Source organism: Dromiciops gliroides, chromosome 6, assembly GCF_019393635.1.
Source record: "Dromiciops gliroides isolate mDroGli1 chromosome 6, mDroGli1.pri, whole genome shotgun sequence".
NCBI classification, from domain to species: domain Eukaryota; kingdom Metazoa; phylum Chordata; class Mammalia; order Microbiotheria; family Microbiotheriidae; genus Dromiciops; species Dromiciops gliroides.
In genome coordinates this window covers 121,883,738-121,900,992 of record NC_057866.1, presented here as the reverse complement: position 1 = coordinate 121,900,992, position 17,255 = coordinate 121,883,738, and the positions used below count along the sequence as shown (strand labels likewise).

Sequence of the window (17,255 nt, the reverse complement as noted above, 5' to 3'; positions counted from 1 at the left end):
TGTTAACCAACCATATTTTTAATGATCCTCTCAGTATGCCCCTGGGCAGCTCTAAGACCTTGAGTTACAAGATCTGCATCATTTCCTCACACTGATGAAATTGTAGTTTCTGAACAACCACAAACATATCACTTTGATCTCAAGTCCATTCTTTCAAGTATGGTTGGAATGTGATATAGTTCATTTTTCATGGAAAGGACATTTTTGTTTTATTCTTATCTGTTGAGCTGTTTGCTTTGAAGATCAGAATTAGCTCAAAGCTGCTGAAATAGTCTTGGTTTTTTCCTTTTTGTTTTTTCATAATTTGATATTTGTTTTTTCTAAGCAAATTCAATATCATATAACAACTCTTGATTGTTGCTTATGGCTATAACTAGAAATTTTGTTGTTCAAAGTAACCAGTATAAAATGTGTTCTCGAGTCAATTTTTAAAAACAAGCTCACCTGGGGAGAGACATTGACAGTGACTTGGGGATACCTCAAAGCCACTTCCAGGGATGCTGATGTGGGGGAGGGAACAAGAAATTTCTGGGGTGTGTGAGAAGGATGCATGCCATCTGGTAGCTTTCCATTTAGCTAGTGAAGTACTCAACTCTGTTGTTTCTACCTGCTAAAGAAATACAAATACTGTCCTAATCCTCTAAATTTCAGTCACAATCACTATATGCTACTTATGACTCTGATCATGAGACATGTTAAACTCAAACTCCCCAATCATCACTCAACCCCTTCTTAATCTTATAGTCTATCAGTTATTATTTTCCTGATTATAATTGGAATTTTAAAAAACCATCTGCTGAGGGCAGCTAGGTGGCGCAGTGCATAAAGCACCAGCCCTGGATTCAGGAGGACCTGAGTTCAAATCAGACCTCAGACACTTGACACTTACTAGCTGTGTGACCCTGGGCAAGTCACTTAACCCTCATTGCTCTACCAAAAAACAACAACAAAACAAAACAAAACAAAAATCATCTGATAATTTGGAATGGTCTTGTCATTACCTCCCAGGCAAATGGGGAGCATCAGGGACTGATTAGTGGAGATAACTATATTTCATCTCACACTCTGAAATAGACCAATTCTATCAATTTGGTCATACTGTTCAAGCCCAATTTCTTAAGTTAGTAAAAGAGAATAAAACTACTTTTCCATCTTTATAGTAAAATCATAAGTTTTGATTAATATTGTGTCCAGAAGATGAAAATGCTAAGTACTCTTATTGTGCCAAAGCAGGTTTAAAAATCCCTCCCCTCAAAAAAAAAACCTTCTACCCCAATTCTGTTTAAGTGAATTATAGTTGAATTACAAATTTTCAATTATTAAAATGTATTTCTTGAACAGGAAATTATCTCATTCAAGACTGGTACAACTTTATGGAGTATGCATCCAACAGAAGCCACTCTACATTGTAACAGAGTTTATGGAAAATGGCTCTCTGCTTAATTATCTCAGACAGAGACAAGGAAGACTTAGGAGAGGGATGCTACTGAGCATGTGCCAGGATGTATGTGAAGGGATGGAGTACCTAGAGAGGAGTAGCTTCATTCACCGGGATTTAGTAAGTATGAGTTGTTAAGTCAAGTTTTGCTTCATTTGTATTTTATCCAATGCCTTATCTGACATGGATGTAATCTTGGAAGACTATGCCAGTATGCGGCAAGCTGTGGAAGGTCCTACCAACCAGAGAAAGCCTCTAATATGTAATTGTATCTATTTTACATTTATTGTATCCTACCCTACCCTTACCCTTTTCCTCTGAATATAAGATTCTTGAGGACAGGGATTATATCATTTTTGCATTTCTTTGCCTAACACCTGGCGTAGTGCCTAGCACTACATAAGTTGTTGATAAAAGCTTGCTGACTGAATGATTGATTAAAGAATCATTTATTAAATGCCTATTATGTGCCAGGCAGAATGTTAGGTGGTCAAGATAGAGATATAAAAGCAAAATAGCATACATTCTACTAAATCACTTTGATTTTAATTGGAAATTATAAATCTTTGAATATGAACCATGCCTAAAGTACTATTTTAGGACAGAAATTGCCTTTTTGTAGGGTGAAAGTGACCCTGGGTTCTGGAAGCCTTTGATCACAGAATAGCATATGCTTTGGCAACTCTTACCAGGGCTTTGCATAGAAACCTAGTGAAGGACGAACTGCCTGTCTGAAAACCAGCCTAGCTACATGTGGAGAGGTTCCTCACCAGAAAGTTGGCCAGCAGGTGGAAATTTTTTTAAAAGTATGATAATCTCTGATGACCTCCCTACTAAATTATAATGAAGGTACGATGTGAGTGGAAGGGTTACCTATTCAGATGAATCAGGGGTGCCTGGAGTACCAAAGTATAAAGATGAGATTGAGAGGGGATTTTAGGATTATGGTGTAGTGGAAGTCCTGGCCATAGTATTAGGAAGACAGGTCTAAATATTTCCTCTGAGGTTTAGTCTCTGAGTACTTTGGGCAACACCCTTGGTAGGACTTATCTACTAAGTCAAAGGCCAGTTGATCTACACAGATATTCTATTTGTGTGTACTTTGTATTCATAAAAGTTAATAACAAGTTCCCTGAACTCTCTGACTCAGGCAACTCCTTCAAACTTAACTATTAAGTCAGAGACCAGTTGTCTACACAGAACATTTACTTTTGGTATATGTTTTATGTTAATTGTGATGTTTAAAATCTAACTGTGATATGTGTGTCTAAAAATCTAATGTGTGGTTGCCTTAAATTAGAAGCTTTAGCACTAGTTTTTGGCATTAAGCATTTATTAAAGCATACTAGGTTTTAGTTAAAAGGAAAACACGTGGAGTTCAGAAAGTTAAGAAAAAGGTCTATCTAGCCTAGAGTTCCAGCCTGGTCTGGTTCTTCTTCAAGTCCTCCACCACGAGCCTGCTTTAACCACCAACTCCTCCCAAACTGAGTGTGGAAGCTTTTTTATAGGTCTGGAGCAGAGGCGGTCCTTACACACTGCTTTAAGCTGACTGGTAGGTGTCATCCAAATCCATTGGTTCACTGGACTTGAAGTTGAGTTCAAAGTCCTTAGCTTCTGAGAACAATACCTCCTTAAGGTGTGGTTACAATCTAATTAACTTGAAGTAGGCTAACCAGAAAAGTCAATCTCTCTCACTTAATTCAATCAGTTTAGATTAATCTCCAGGTGAGTCTTTGAGTATCTGCCAAATTCCATTATTTTGTCACATAATGTAAGTTATATCTACCACATAGCTCAGGAAATAATGCTTAGATATATAGTTAAGTTTATGATAAGATATATACTTAAGAGTTTTCCCTCAAAGGGAGTGAATCTTTCTTGGGTTTGGTATATCAAACATGACATTTGAGGAAGAGTATAATAAAAATAATGAGCAAGCAATTTCTTGGGAGAACAGAACTGTTTGAGTTTGGTTTTGTTTGAGTTTGTTTTCTTTGCTACATTAATAAGTAATTATAGTTAGAATTTATATAGAGCCTTAAGGTTTACAAAATGCTTTGCATATGTCATCTCATTTGATCCTTACAAATGAGATAAGTGCTATTATTTATACCTATGTTACAGATGAGGAAACTGAGGCTAAGAGAAGTTAAAGTAACTTGCCCAGGGTCACATAGCTTGTGAATATCTGAAACAGGATTTAAACTCAATCTTTACTACTTAGAGTCCAACATTCTATCCTAGTATTAAAAAATAAATGCAGCTTGTTGTAGAAGTTGGAGTGATAGGAGTAAGGAAGACCTGAGTTCAGATCTTGCATTTGGCACTTATTAGTTGCACAGCCATGAGCCAGTAAATTCTCTGAGACCCAGACAACTCTCTGAGAAAGCAAGAAATCTTATTGAAAGTGGTATCATTTAAAAAGCCATTGTGTGAAGGCAGCTGGGTGGTGAAGTAGATAGTGTCAGGCCTGGAGTCAGGAAGACTCATCTTTGTGAGTATAAATCTGGCCTTATACACTTATTAGCTATGTGACCCTGGACAAGTCATTTAACCCTGTTTGCCTCATCTGTAAAATGAGCTGGAGAAGGAAACGGCAAACCACTCCAGTATTTTTGCCAAGAAAACCCTAAATAGAGTCAATAGTTGGACATGAGTGAACAACAACAATAATCAGTAGGGTTATTATCGTCCATGACAGTCTCTAGAAATGGATTATGGGGGCAGAGGCTGAAAGATAGAATAGGGGGGTACAAATAAACTGGGAGGGGGGAAGCTACAGTAGAAAAACATCTTGCTGGAGTGTAATTTTGGCCATATATTGTTCGCCTTTATCCACAGGCTGCCAGAAATTGTTTGGTCAGCGCTACGTGCATAGTAAAGATTTCAGACTTTGGAATGGCAAGGTAAGAGAACATATAAGAACCTAGAGATATCATTTTCTTTTTCTTTCTTTCTTCCTTCCTTCCTTCCTTCCTGTCTTTCTTTCAAAGCTTTCCTTTTGTCCATTTGTTCAGTGTTAACTTAATGACCATCATGAGCTTTCTGTGGACAAAGCACAAAGATAAGAAAGTCTTTGTCCTATCCACATGGATTGGACATGGGCTAATTACGATGCAAAAACCAAGTATTAAAACTCTTTAATAGAGACATACTACTGCAGGGAGGTTGGAGAAAGGAAAGACTCAAGGATTCAGGAAGGTTTAATGTAAGATGTAGCACTTGAAACAGGTTCTGAAGGATGCATAGACTGTCAAAGGACCACTGGTGGGTTGGGGAAGAGAATTCTATCAACCAGCTCTGCACTCTAAGGGCGAGTTAGCTTTGGGGCTAACTGTTTTTGTGGCTATTATTTCCTGTTGACCCAGTTCACAAGAGCTGAGAACAGCTATGCAACATATTCAGTCCAGGTGTCAGGTTGAGGTTTCCTCCACTAAATAATTGTCTGACCATAATTCTGATCATTCTTTAGACTTTATAATGAAACATTTGGTTTTTCTTTGTAAGAGAAAAAAAGGACAGAGATGGAGAGACAGAAAGACAGAGAGAGAGAGAGACACACACACACACACAAAAAGACACACACAAAGAGAAAGGCATACAGAAACAGACAAAAAGTATTGTATAGGCCAGAGGGGTTTATGATATGTGTGTTCTTTTGAAATGGGGCAATGTGAGTATAACTGTTTAATCTTCTCTATCTTCATAGTATCATTATCTGAAGCTTCAGAGACAGATAGTCCCTGTCTTTCAGGAAGTCACTCATTTCTTGAAAGCCAGTCCAAAGTTCTGTCAAAGGAGGTGATGCTTATCCCTGTTCATTTTTCATGCAGGGTCATTATAATAAATGAGGGATTTTTACCTAAAAAGTTGCAAATCTCAAATGTTCACAGCTAAATAAGGAAAGAAGACATTGAAACAACTTTTAATTTAATTCTTTTTTGAATTTTAAATTCATTCTGTGCTAAAATCTATTCATGAAATTTGATGCTTGGGGTTGATTCATGTCTTTTTTCCCTTCCCAGAATTGGTTACTAGAATACTTCAATATGCTACTCTTTTAAAAGTTTATTGATGATTTTTGTTTTTAGTACCACAATCATTTCCCAACATATGCCTCTGCCATTGAGCCCTCCCTTGTAACAAAGAAAAGTAGTTAAGCAAAGCTGACATGACAATAGCCTCTGTGTATACCATACTCTATACCCATAGCCCCCCCACCTTCCTCCTAAGAATGAGTATGCTCACTGAGGCTAGTGTGTATCTTTTAATACATAAATAATTATTATGATTAACATTTCCATGCTGATAACTTGTGATTTTAAAGTTCATATTTGGTTTGAAGAATTGCTACAGGTTTATGAGAACCAAACAATAGCATAAATACTGAAGTTAACTGGTAAAGTTTGAAGCCAACAGTATCTACACTGTTAATAAGAAGAAGTCACAAAACCTCTTTGTATTAAAGAATTATGCCTTGCCCCTTTTTAGGGGGATTTCACTATGTAGCCAACTCAAAGTTGCCTGAGGATTTGAATGAAAAAGGGGAACCTGTTATAATTAATGCTTTTATTTCACTGTAATTTGTATTCACTTGGTTGTAGGTATGTCTTAGATGATGAATATATCAGCTCTTCAGGTACCAAGTTCCCAGTTAAGTGGTCAGCCCCTGAAGTCTTTCACTTCAACAAATACAGTCAGGCAAATCTGATGTCTGGTCATTTGGTAAGTTCACTTGATGAAGCTGGTTTTATGTTGATTGTCAAAGTAGAGGAGTACCATCATTTCACCTTGTTTCTTAGTGCAAGATGAAATTTGCATGGTGTCTTCTCAGATCTATGGTCTTGCTTTCTGTGGTCTGAACCATCCAAACAGTCTTCGGGGGCTTCTATGATGTACAGGCTTATGAGATTGCTTATTTTCCTTTCCAAGTGAGAAGTTAATTAAAACTTTGAATTTTAAATTAAAACAAAGAGTCCCTTGACAGTTCTCCCCCACTACTGTCTTGAAAAGAAAATTGATCCCAGGGTATCTGTAGCTGTTATGTAATGAACTTCCTCATCAGTTAATGAATTTGTAAATAGAGCTAGCATTTAAACTTATAAAATGTCCCTATTGTTCACCTGGAAACATGAATTAATTGCACTTTATTCATGGAATGGATCCACCATATTTAATTCATTTTCTTGAGATTTTGTGGGATTTAGGTAATTTAAAATATAGCATAGAGCCTTAGTTTAGATGTACATTATAAAACTTGATACACATGTATATGCTGGCCTTCATAAAGGAGGGTGATGGTACATATAAACTCATCCTCAGTAGGTCATGTACTTTTTTTTTCCAAGATTAGTGATAGATCTGAACTCCATCATTTATACTTTCTAGGCCAGTCTCCCTTATGACCAAAGACCTTCATTTGCCCAATGGCTGGCCATGGTTAGGGATGGAGTTTGTGACCAGAGAACAGAGAAAAGATGCAGAAAAGTTCAAGCCCTCAACAGTATCAAACTGGCAACCTCAGTCTCTTTAATTCTTCACTACTTATAATAGTAATTGTAATAGCAGGTAGCATTTTAGAATAATAGAATCATAGAACATCAGAGCCGGAAAGAACTTTGCAGATGGTGTTGTCCAAATCCTTCATTTTATAGATGAGGAAATAAGCTTACAGTCAACAATTTAGCTGAGAGGTTGCACCCCTGTGTGTACAGGGCAAAGACCCAAGTTAGTCTTCAGGTGAATACTCAAGAATTCCTGTTGGGAGTGCCTTTAAGTAGTCCCTGTAATTAACTGTATTTATTGAATACCTACAGTGTATAAGGCACTGTCCTAGGTGCTAAAGAATTCTTTAAATTAATTTTTTCAATTAATGAAAACCTATTTTCTCTCTCTCTCATCCCTGTCCTACCACTGAAAATAAAAAAGAAAAAGAAAAAAGGAAGTCCAAAAATGCATAGTCAAGTGAGAAAAGTTCCCACATTGGCCATGACCAAAAATATGTTCATCTGAACCTCTGAGTCCATCATCTCTCTCGGGATGTGGGTACTGTGCTTTCATCATTGGTAAAGGATGCTTCTTAATCCATCTTATTATTTATTATTTTTAGCGGGTTTTTTTTTCTTTTAAATTTTGAGTTCCAAATCTCTCCTGCCCTTCTGCTCCTTCTTTCACCCACCAAAAGGGCAAGCAAGATATCAATTATACATGTGAAATCATGCAAAACATATGTCTGTATTAGTGATACTTTCAAAAAAGCAAGAAAAGTAAAGAAAGAATGAGAAGATTATATTTCAATTTGCATTCTGAATGCAGCAGTTCTCTCTCTGGAGGTAGATTAGCATTTTTTCATCCTGAGTCTTTTGTAATTATCTTGGATCATTGCACTGATCAGCGTGCTCAAGTCTTTCACAGGCAATCATCATTACAATATTGCTGTTATTATATACAGTGTTCTCCCTGTTCTCACCTTCACTTTGCATCAGTTCCATATAGGTCTTGCCATGTTTTTCTGGCACACACCCATACACACAGAGATGAGAACAAGTCTGAGAGGGAACATGTGTGCTTGCTTTAAGGTTTGCCAAGTATTTACATACATCATCTCTTTCCCTCACAAAAACCCTTTGAAGTAGCTACTAGAAATATAATTGTCTCTGTTTTATAGATTCAAACAAGTGAGGCTCAGAAAGGTTTTGGTTTTGCAAGGTCGTACATCTAGTAAGTGTTGGAAGCAAGATTTGATCTCAGGTCTTTCTGATTCCAAGCCCAGGGTTCTTTCTACTGTCCCATGAGGAGTTAGAGGAGACTAAACCATTTGACCAAGGTTAGCCACTGAGAAAATAATAAGAATGGGTTTCAATAATTGGATTTTTCAGTTCCAGAGCCATTATTCTTTCATTTCTGCCATAGCTGCCAACTACTGTGCAAATATGTGTGTGCTGTGATGTTTAAAATCTATGTTGTGTGATCGCCTTAAATTAGAAGCTTTAGCACCAGTCTTTGGGCATTAAACATTTATTAAAGCATACAGGTATTAACATGGAATTCAGAAAGTTAAGAAAAGGCCTATCTAACCTAGAGTTCCAGCCTGGTTGGGTTCTTCCTCAAGTCATCCACCATGAACCTGCTTTAATCAGGAACTCTCCAGCAAGCTGATTGTGGAAGCTTTTTATAGGTCTGGAACAGAGGCGGTCCTTATATTATACACTGCTTCAAGCTGATTGGTTGGCATCATCCAAATATATTGGTTTGAAGGTGTTCTCAAGTTTAGAGTTCACAGTCTAGCTTCTGAGAACAATACTTTCTTAAGGGCTAGCCAGGTGTGATTACAATCCAGTTAACTTGAAGTAGGCTAATCAGCAGTCAATCACTCTCACTTGATTCAATCAGTATAGATTAATCTCTCAGGTGGGTCTTTGAGTATCTGCTAAATTCCCATTATTTCATCACAGTGCTTACCCCTAAGCCCAGTCAGGCAGACTGGAATCCAACGCTGGCTACCAGGTGGGGCTCAGCTGAAGGACTGTCGTGTTCTTGTAACCCATACAATACTGCTATATCTTGAGTATCTCAAATAGTGAAATAGAAACCTATGTGGGGACCACATATGGTGCTTAGGAATAAGAATGCTGCTGCATATTCAGGGAACATGGGAAGGGGGGCCTTTTTTTTTTTTTGGTGAGGCAATTGGGGTTAAGTGACTTGCCAGGGTCACACAGCTAGTTAAGTGTTAAGTTTCTGAGGTCGGATTTTGAACTCAGTACTCCTGACTCCAGGGCCGGTGCTTTATCTACTGCGCCACCTAGCTGCCCTGAAGGGGGTGCCATTTTGACCTGCTGAAAGGGACAGGAGGAGGCAACTTCTGTTTACAATCCTTTTCAGAGGCTGAGTCTACTTTCTAACCAAAGTTTATTTAGTTCTAGGTAATTATTCAAGAGGTATAAAATAACACAGGATGTAATAAGGGTTATGATTCCTTATGTGGTAAAAAAAGTTTTAAAAATTGCAGGGGGGTATTGTACATTTGGTGTTTTTAAAAATAAAATTTGATCTTTTGTTTTTCCTGTATATAATTTTCCTCCTCTATTCCTCCCCTATGGCCATCCCAGGTAACCAACTTTTTTTGTTTGTTTGTTTTTGTTTTTGAGGCAATCAGAGTTAAGTGATTTGCCCAGGGTCACACAGCTAGTAAGTGTCAAGTGTCTGAGGCTGGATTTGAACTCAGGTCCTCCTGAATCGAGGGCTGGTGCTTTATCTACTGTACCACCTAGCTGCCCTTTTTTTTTTTTTTTTTGAGTAATTATTTCTCTCCTCTCCAACTTGCCTTTGTGTATTTTATTTTGTAGGAATTTTGATGTGGGAAGTTTTTACTGAGGGCAAGATGCCTTTCGCCAAGGAATCCAATTTACAAGTTGTCGAAGCTATTTCCAAAGGGTTCAGGCTGTATCGTCCACACTTGGCTCCAATGACTGTGTATGAAGTCATGTACAGCTGTTGGCATGAGGTTGGTCTTTCACACTTTCTTACATAGACTGTAGGCTCTCTCTTCTGGCACTGACCTGGCCTGCTTCACATATGGACTCAAGAAGCCATCCTTAAAAGAGCAAGAAAGTGTCTGTTTCGCATCCATGACTCATTAGAACCTTAAGTGAAGGATCCTCTCTGTGTGGCTATTCCTTATTTGCTATTTTGTGTTGATTTTTCTTCTGCAAAGGTCAGTGTACTTTTTTCCTCTTAAAAATCCATTCTTTTGGGTAAACGTGGCCTTAGCTGTAAAGGGCACTGACTTTGGGGTTAGAGGACCTGAGTTCAGGTCTGAGCACTACCACTTAGCTGTGTAACCTTGTGCAAGTAAACAACTTGATCTGTTTGTATCTCAGCTTCCATGATTATAAAATTAGGGAGGTTGAACTGCATGACCTCAAAGGCCTTTTTCTAATCTGAGGATCACCTGATGGAATTTGTTAGGTATACTGTAGAGGGGATTTTTATTTATTGATTGATTGATTTTAGGTATAGGTAGGTCTAGATGGTTGCTGACCTATTGTGTGAATTCTCTTGATGTTCATTCCCTTTAAGGTGCCAGCCACTCCTTGAAATTATCTTCTGGGGGGGGGGGTGGTGGTGGCAACTAGGTGGCACAGTGGATAAAGCACCGGCCCTATTTTCAGGAGGACCTGAGTTCAAATCCGGCCTCAGACACTTGACACTCAATAGTTGTGTGACCCTGGGCAAGTCATTTAACCCTCATTGCCCTCCAAAAAAAAAAGAAAAGAAAAGAAAAGAAATGATCTTCTCTATTTTCAGTAATGTATGCTCTTGTTTATGCTTCCTTTCAGAGCTCATTTTTTGGGGAGGTCTCCCTTTCAGGCTCCTCTTCCTTATTGCGTATCACTGCTGTATCAGTTTTGGGCCCTCTCTTTTTATTTTTCTATAATTGCTCCTTTAAAGAGATGTACTTATGTCTCCAATTCTAGCTTTAACCTCTCACCTTGATGTTCAGTCAATTGTTGTTGTTGTTTGTCCGGAATAGGACATGATATCAGGGTGATGCCATGACTTGAACTGAATTGGATTTAAGTGAGGCAGGGCTGTGCAAGATCACTAACCTCACTCTCTCCTCCAGAGCCATCTGGATCCAGTGGCAAGATATATATCAGGACAACTGGAGATGGCCTGGGATATTTAAGGCAATTAGAGTTAAGTGACTTTCCCAGGGTCACAGAGCTTCTAAATGTCTGAGCTGACATTTGAACTCAGGTCCTCCCAACTTTAGGGAGAGTGCTTTATTCACTACACCATCTAGCTGCCCCTCATTCAGTCAATATTTCCAACTGGAAAACACATTCCAAATGGAACATCTCCAATTAGATGTGTGACCATTGTCTCCTGTTCTATATGTTCAAAATTGATCTCATTATCTCTTGGTTCCCCTTTCTAGGGTCTTAGTTTTTCTAAATGATACCACTATTTTCCCAAGGCTTCTCATCTGAGAGTCATCTTTGCCTCTTCCTTTTTCTTAATCCTCTGTACTTGAATTGTCTCCAAATCCTGTTGTTTCTTCCTTCAAAATATCTTTTGGGGGGCAGCTAGATGGCGCAGTGGATAGAGCACCGGCCCTGGAGTCAGGAGTACCTGAGTTCAAATCCGGCCTCAGACACTTAACACTTACTAGCTGTGTGACCCTGGGCAAGTCACTTAACCCCAATTGCCTCACTAAAAAAACCAAACAAACAAAATATCTTTTGGGTTTATTCATTTATCTTTATTCCTACTATAAACACTTTTTTTTTGGGTGGGGCAATGCGGGTTAAGTGACTTGCCCAGGGTCACACAGTAAGTGTCAAGTATCTGAGGCTGTATTTGAACTCAGGTCCTCCTGAATCCAGGGCCAGTGCTTTATCCATTGTGCCACCTAGCTGTCCCCACTACTGTAAACACTTTAATCCATGTTCTTGCCATCTCATGGCTAGAAGCTGGTAATGTAGTAGAAAGAAGAGAAATTTTAGAATCAGAGATTTGTTGTTGTTGAGTCATTTTTCAGCCTTATTTGCTCTTCATGACCCTATTTGGGGTTTTCTTGGCAAAAATACTGGAGTGGTATTCCATGTCCTTTTCTAGATAATTTTACAGATGAAGAAACTGAGGCAAACAGGGTTAAGTGACTTGCCCAAGGTTAGGTAACTTCCCAGCTAGTAAGTGTCTGAGGCCAGATTTGAACTCATGAAAATGAATCTTCCTGACTCCAGTACGAGCACTCTATGCACTATGGTGCATAGCTACCTATGCCACCTAGCTGCTCTTAGAATAAAGAGGACCTAGGTCTCAAATCCCCAGTCAGCCAATTCATACCTGTGTGATTTTGGGTAAGTCATTTAGCTTTTCATGGCTTCCTTTTCCCCATCTGTAAAATTAGTAGATTAGATTGGATAGGCACTGAAGTATTTTATAACTCTGAAATTCTATTATTCTAGCTTCTAATTCTATAGTTACTGCAACAGCTTCTTTGATTGTCTCCCTAATTCCAATCTCCTGAATCTCTAATAACTGACACACTAAGTTCCTTCCTTCCTTTTTAAAAAAATAAGTTTTTATTGGTCTTCTGTTATTACATCGTAATAATATCCCTAGTAATACTTCCCTCCCTCCCCTTTCTCTTTTGGCCCCACCCAGACTAAAAAAGAAGAAAAAAAAAGGAAAAATCCATCTGATCAATAGTTTAAAACAGCCAAAAACATGTGCAGTGTGTAGTTATACTCTCATGTCTTTTCATTTGAGTCATGTTTGATCTTTATAATTTTGCTACATTCACTTTTCATTTGTGTGTGTGTGTGTGTTGTGTGTGTGTTTTCTATTTACTTTTTGGGGTACATATTGTGTATGTTGTTTTCTTGGTTCTATTTATGTAAATAAATATAAAGTTTATATAAATCTTTCCATGCTTTCCGTATTCATTATATACATCATTTTTAACAGAATAGTAATATGCCATTGTAGTCACATATCCCAATTTCTTTAGCTATTCCTCAATCAATGGATTATCGCAATTTCCAAGTACTTTGCTATCATAAAAGTATGCTATAAATATTTTTATGTATATGGTAACTTTCTTCTATGATAACTTCCTAGGAGTATAAACCCAGTAATGAAGTCTCTGATTCAAAGGGTATGGACGTTTTAGTCACTTTATTTGCATAATTCGAAATTGCTTTCCAAAATGGTTATACCATTTCACAGCTCCACCAACAATGTATTAGTGTGCCTCTCATTCCACAATCCCTCCCAACATTAATTACTGCCATTTTCGGGGGTAATCTTTGCCAATTTGCAGGATATGAGGTGAAACCTCAGCCATGTTTGATTTTCATTTCTCTGATTATTAGTAATTGGAGCATTCTTTCACATGGTTGTGAATACTTTACAATTTTTTTTTTTGAGAACTGCTCATATTCTTAGACTGTTTATCTATTGGATAATGGCTATTAGTATTACATATGCATTTATTGGTTGTTTATATAAGTTGGATACCAAGCCCTTATCAGTAAAATTTGAGACAAAGATTTTCTCCCATTCAATAATTTCTTATTCTAGGTGCATTCATTTTGTCTGTGAAGAAGCTTTTCAAATTCATGTAATCAAAGTTATTTATTTTATCTTTTGTAATTACCTCTATCTCTTGTTTAGTTAAGAATGCATTTCCTACCCATACTTGGGAGAGGTGTACAATCTGTTTCTCTTCTAATCTTTTCATAATCTAGTACTCCTAATTTCTGGCAGACTGTTTTTCAGTTTGCCTAGTGATTTTCTTTTCTTTTTTCTTTTTTAATTATTTTTTTTTTTTACCTAGTGATTTTCATCAGAGTTTTTTCTAGGTAATTGATGTTTTCCACTTTACCAAACACTAGCTTTTGAGTTCCATTGTTTCCAATATTCCCCTTCCTTTTCTTTTAAAAAAACCAGACAAGATTACATTGGTATAGGGAACTCCCAAGGATAAATTCCTCTACCAGTTCAGATGAGCACCTCTTTTGCTAGGGGTTGGGTGGGGTGAGCGGACACTAAGAGGTTCAGTTGGATTTGATGAAGGGATTATGGAGGGCCATGAAAACTAGATAGAAGTGTTGGACTTTGTGAGGAATTAGGAGTCATTGTAGGTTTTTGAGCCATGGAAGATAATAAAGATGGAATTTAGAAAAGACAGTTCTACTCTCAAAGAGCTTTCAGTCTAACAAGTGAGACAACACACAAACAACTATGTACAAATAAATGATATATCACAGAAATGGGAAATACGCCCACAGCTTCATATATTTAGAGTTGGAAAGGGTCTAAGAGGTTGTCTATAGTGAAATGATGTTTATGTATAATGCCCACCACACTCCTTCTCATCTGACGATTCTGTCCATTTTTTCAAGGCCTTGCTCAGTCTCCACACTGATCTCTCCTGCCTCTGGATTTATGATCAGTATCATTGTTTCCCTCCTAACTGTTCTCATAGAGTTTTCATATGGAATGAAAGCCTGTTATATAGAGCTCAGCTTTTTTTTTTGTTTGTTTGTCTGACATGACTGAGGAGTCATTATGACTGGGAAGAAGGGAAATGATCTCTCTGAACCTTAGTTTCTTTATTTATAAAAGGAGGTTGATTGTGAGGATCAAAAGGCATAGTGTATGTAAAGAGCTTTGCAAATCCTAAAACACAACATAATAGTGAACTCCATTATTAAGGGGTTTTCCTGTTCCAAAACCTATAATTTTTTGCTTCTATATGACCTAAGGGTTCAGAAATAATTTAGATTTAGAAAATCACTGGGTAAACTAGAAAGCAAACAGTCCGGAATAATGATGTTCTTTTTAAACCGTTTAAGGGGACTGGCCCAGGCTGGCCATACTTCATTCCCTCCCAGCTATAGTTATTACTTTGTCAGCATGCCTCCTTTTGTTACCTGCTTCTCAGCTTTCTTGTGTCTTCCCCACTAGAATGTAAGCTACTTGAGGGCAGGAATTGTCTTTCTTTTTTGCTTGCATTTGTACTCCAACTTAGCACAGTGCCTGACACATAGCAGGCACCTAATAGAAGTTTGTTGTCTGCCTACCTTTAAGCCATCCCATGACTGGGATCCAAACCCCGTCCTATGCCCCAACAAGACTTTTTTGACCTAGTATACTGAATCTTTCATATTTGGGCATGATACACATGAGTGTATGAGGGGGGTGACTGTAAAAAGCAAAAGGTAATGATAATACTAATAGCTAACATTTATAAAGTATTTTAAGGTTTGCAAAATTCTGTATATATGTTATCTAATTGGAGCCTCATAACAACCCTGTGAAGCAGGTAGTAATATTACCCTCATTTTACAGTTGCCAAAAGATTCTCATTCTTTCTCTCTCTCTCTCTCTCTTTCTGTCTTTCTCCCCCTTACCTCCTTCTGTCTCTGTCTTTCTCTCACACACACCCCTTTATTTTGTGCTGAGAGCATATTATTTGTGGCTAACTCTACTCTGATGCCTTTGCTGAAATGATGTCTGATGGCTCTCTTCCTTGTATGCGTACTTCTGCTTGAGGTTATGGCTGTGTGCCAGGCAAGCCCATAACCTGTGTCAGAATGAATCTTCTGATTATGCTGTCCTCTTATCTGACCTCTTACAGAAACCTGAAGGCCGCCCCACTTTTGCTGAATTGACTCAGGCACTCACAGATATAGCAGAGACTGGGTGACCTGAGATGGAACATCAAAGACCCTGAGACCAGTGTCCTCCTTGTCCAACTTTCAGGAAAGGAAATTCCTTTTTTTGTTATTGATAATGATCTTCTTTAGAAAGTTGCTTATGATGGATGACATTTGTACATTGTGAAGATGTATGAAGCTTTTCACTTTATATCTTCAATCCACAGTTTGTAGTGTGGTTACTAGATTGTCATCATAGGTGCAAAATAATGAGCAAGTGGGACCCAAAATTTCTTTGTGGTAAGCTGGGGGAGCTCTGGGGGTTCTAACTAAAACCCCATCTTTCCCCCTGGTTTTATGTTATGAAAGCATAATGGCTTTTTGGCCACAACCACAGAGAGTAAAATGACTTGGAGGAGGGGCCTGACTTGCTGGAGTGTGGATTTATGCTGATTCCCAAGTATTTTCATCGCCAAGACTTTTGATCCTTGAAGAGGTTTGTTGGAAAGAGAAGATGGAAGCCACAAAAGGCAGAAGATTTTACAAAAAAGAATTCATCTTGCCAAGTTATAAGGAATCTAAAGTAGAGTTGGTGTTTTAGAGGGGCATACCCTGACATGAGGCACCTTACCCTTTCTTCTCTTACCACCACTCCCATACACACAGACTCTTGCAGATTTGAAGCTGAAGGGTCAAGTCAGAAAGACTGTTGAGAGCTAAGTGGATAGATTGGTATATGTCACCCCAAGTCCCTTTTTACCTTTCTTTCCTCCTTTCTCAACTCAGGTGGAAAAGTATCTCTCCTTGTCCTGTTCTCCACCAATGGTTCAAGCCATCCCTACTCTCTGCAGCTCCCTTCAGCTGACAATCCAAATGAACTGTTAATCTTTCTTTACTTTCAGTTCTCATCAGTTTATTCCCTTGATATAAATGAAAAATAAAATGGCGACTGCCAATGCTGACTCATGTGGTTGATAGAGAGTGAGGACAGGAAGAAGAGAGGTTTTGTCCTTTTTTAAAAAAAGAAACAGACTATTCTTCATCAGTGTTGGGAGGGGGGCAAAGTGGGAATATAGGCATTTTCCCCCAGGAGAGAAAAAGTAAGTATATTATCATCCCTAGATGGATAAGTGTTTATCAACTGACTCTATAGGGGAAAAATGTATTCAAGACATACTTTGAAGTTAATCTGTATTAACATTTTCAACATTACTTTCTTAAATTTAGACAATCAACAAAACAATAAATCATGTCCTGAGATGTAGCATTTGCTGATTTCCAAAGTATAAATGCTTACTGAACATTTAACAATCAGCTCTTGTGAGACATAGGAGCCTGGTACCAGCACAATACCACCCTAGACCCATAAATGCAGAGAAACATGAGAAAAAAAAGGTCTAGTGAAGTAAGAGCTGGACAAGGGTGTCAGATGCAAGGAGCCATAGGCTCCTAGTCTTAGAACCAAAGGAGATTTTAAAAGGTCACTTATTTTATTTTAGTTATTTGGGGGGGAGGTGGACAATGAGGGTTAAGTGACTTGCCCAGGGTCACACAGCTAGTAAGTGTCAAGAGCCTGAGGCCATATTTGAACTCCAGAGCTGGTGCTTTATCCACAGTGCTACCTAGCTGCCCCCAAGGTCACT

General features: G+C 38.2%; 1 protein-coding gene across 1 annotated transcript in view; it reads left to right on the top strand.

Annotated features, from left to right (window-relative positions):
* Positions 1–15,766, top strand: part of TXK (TXK tyrosine kinase) — a 38,048-nt gene extending 22,282 nt beyond the window's left edge. Inside the window, 6 exon segments of the mRNA XM_043971715.1 lie at positions 1,342–1,558; positions 4,280–4,344; positions 6,043–6,133; positions 6,136–6,163; positions 9,787–9,944; positions 15,594–15,766. Of these exon segments, the coding sequence (XP_043827650.1) occupies positions 1,342–1,558; positions 4,280–4,344; positions 6,043–6,133; positions 6,136–6,163; positions 9,787–9,944; positions 15,594–15,662 (628 nt within the window). The 3' untranslated portion in view covers positions 15,663–15,766.
* The last annotated feature ends 1,489 nt before the right edge of the window (positions 15,767–17,255 follow it).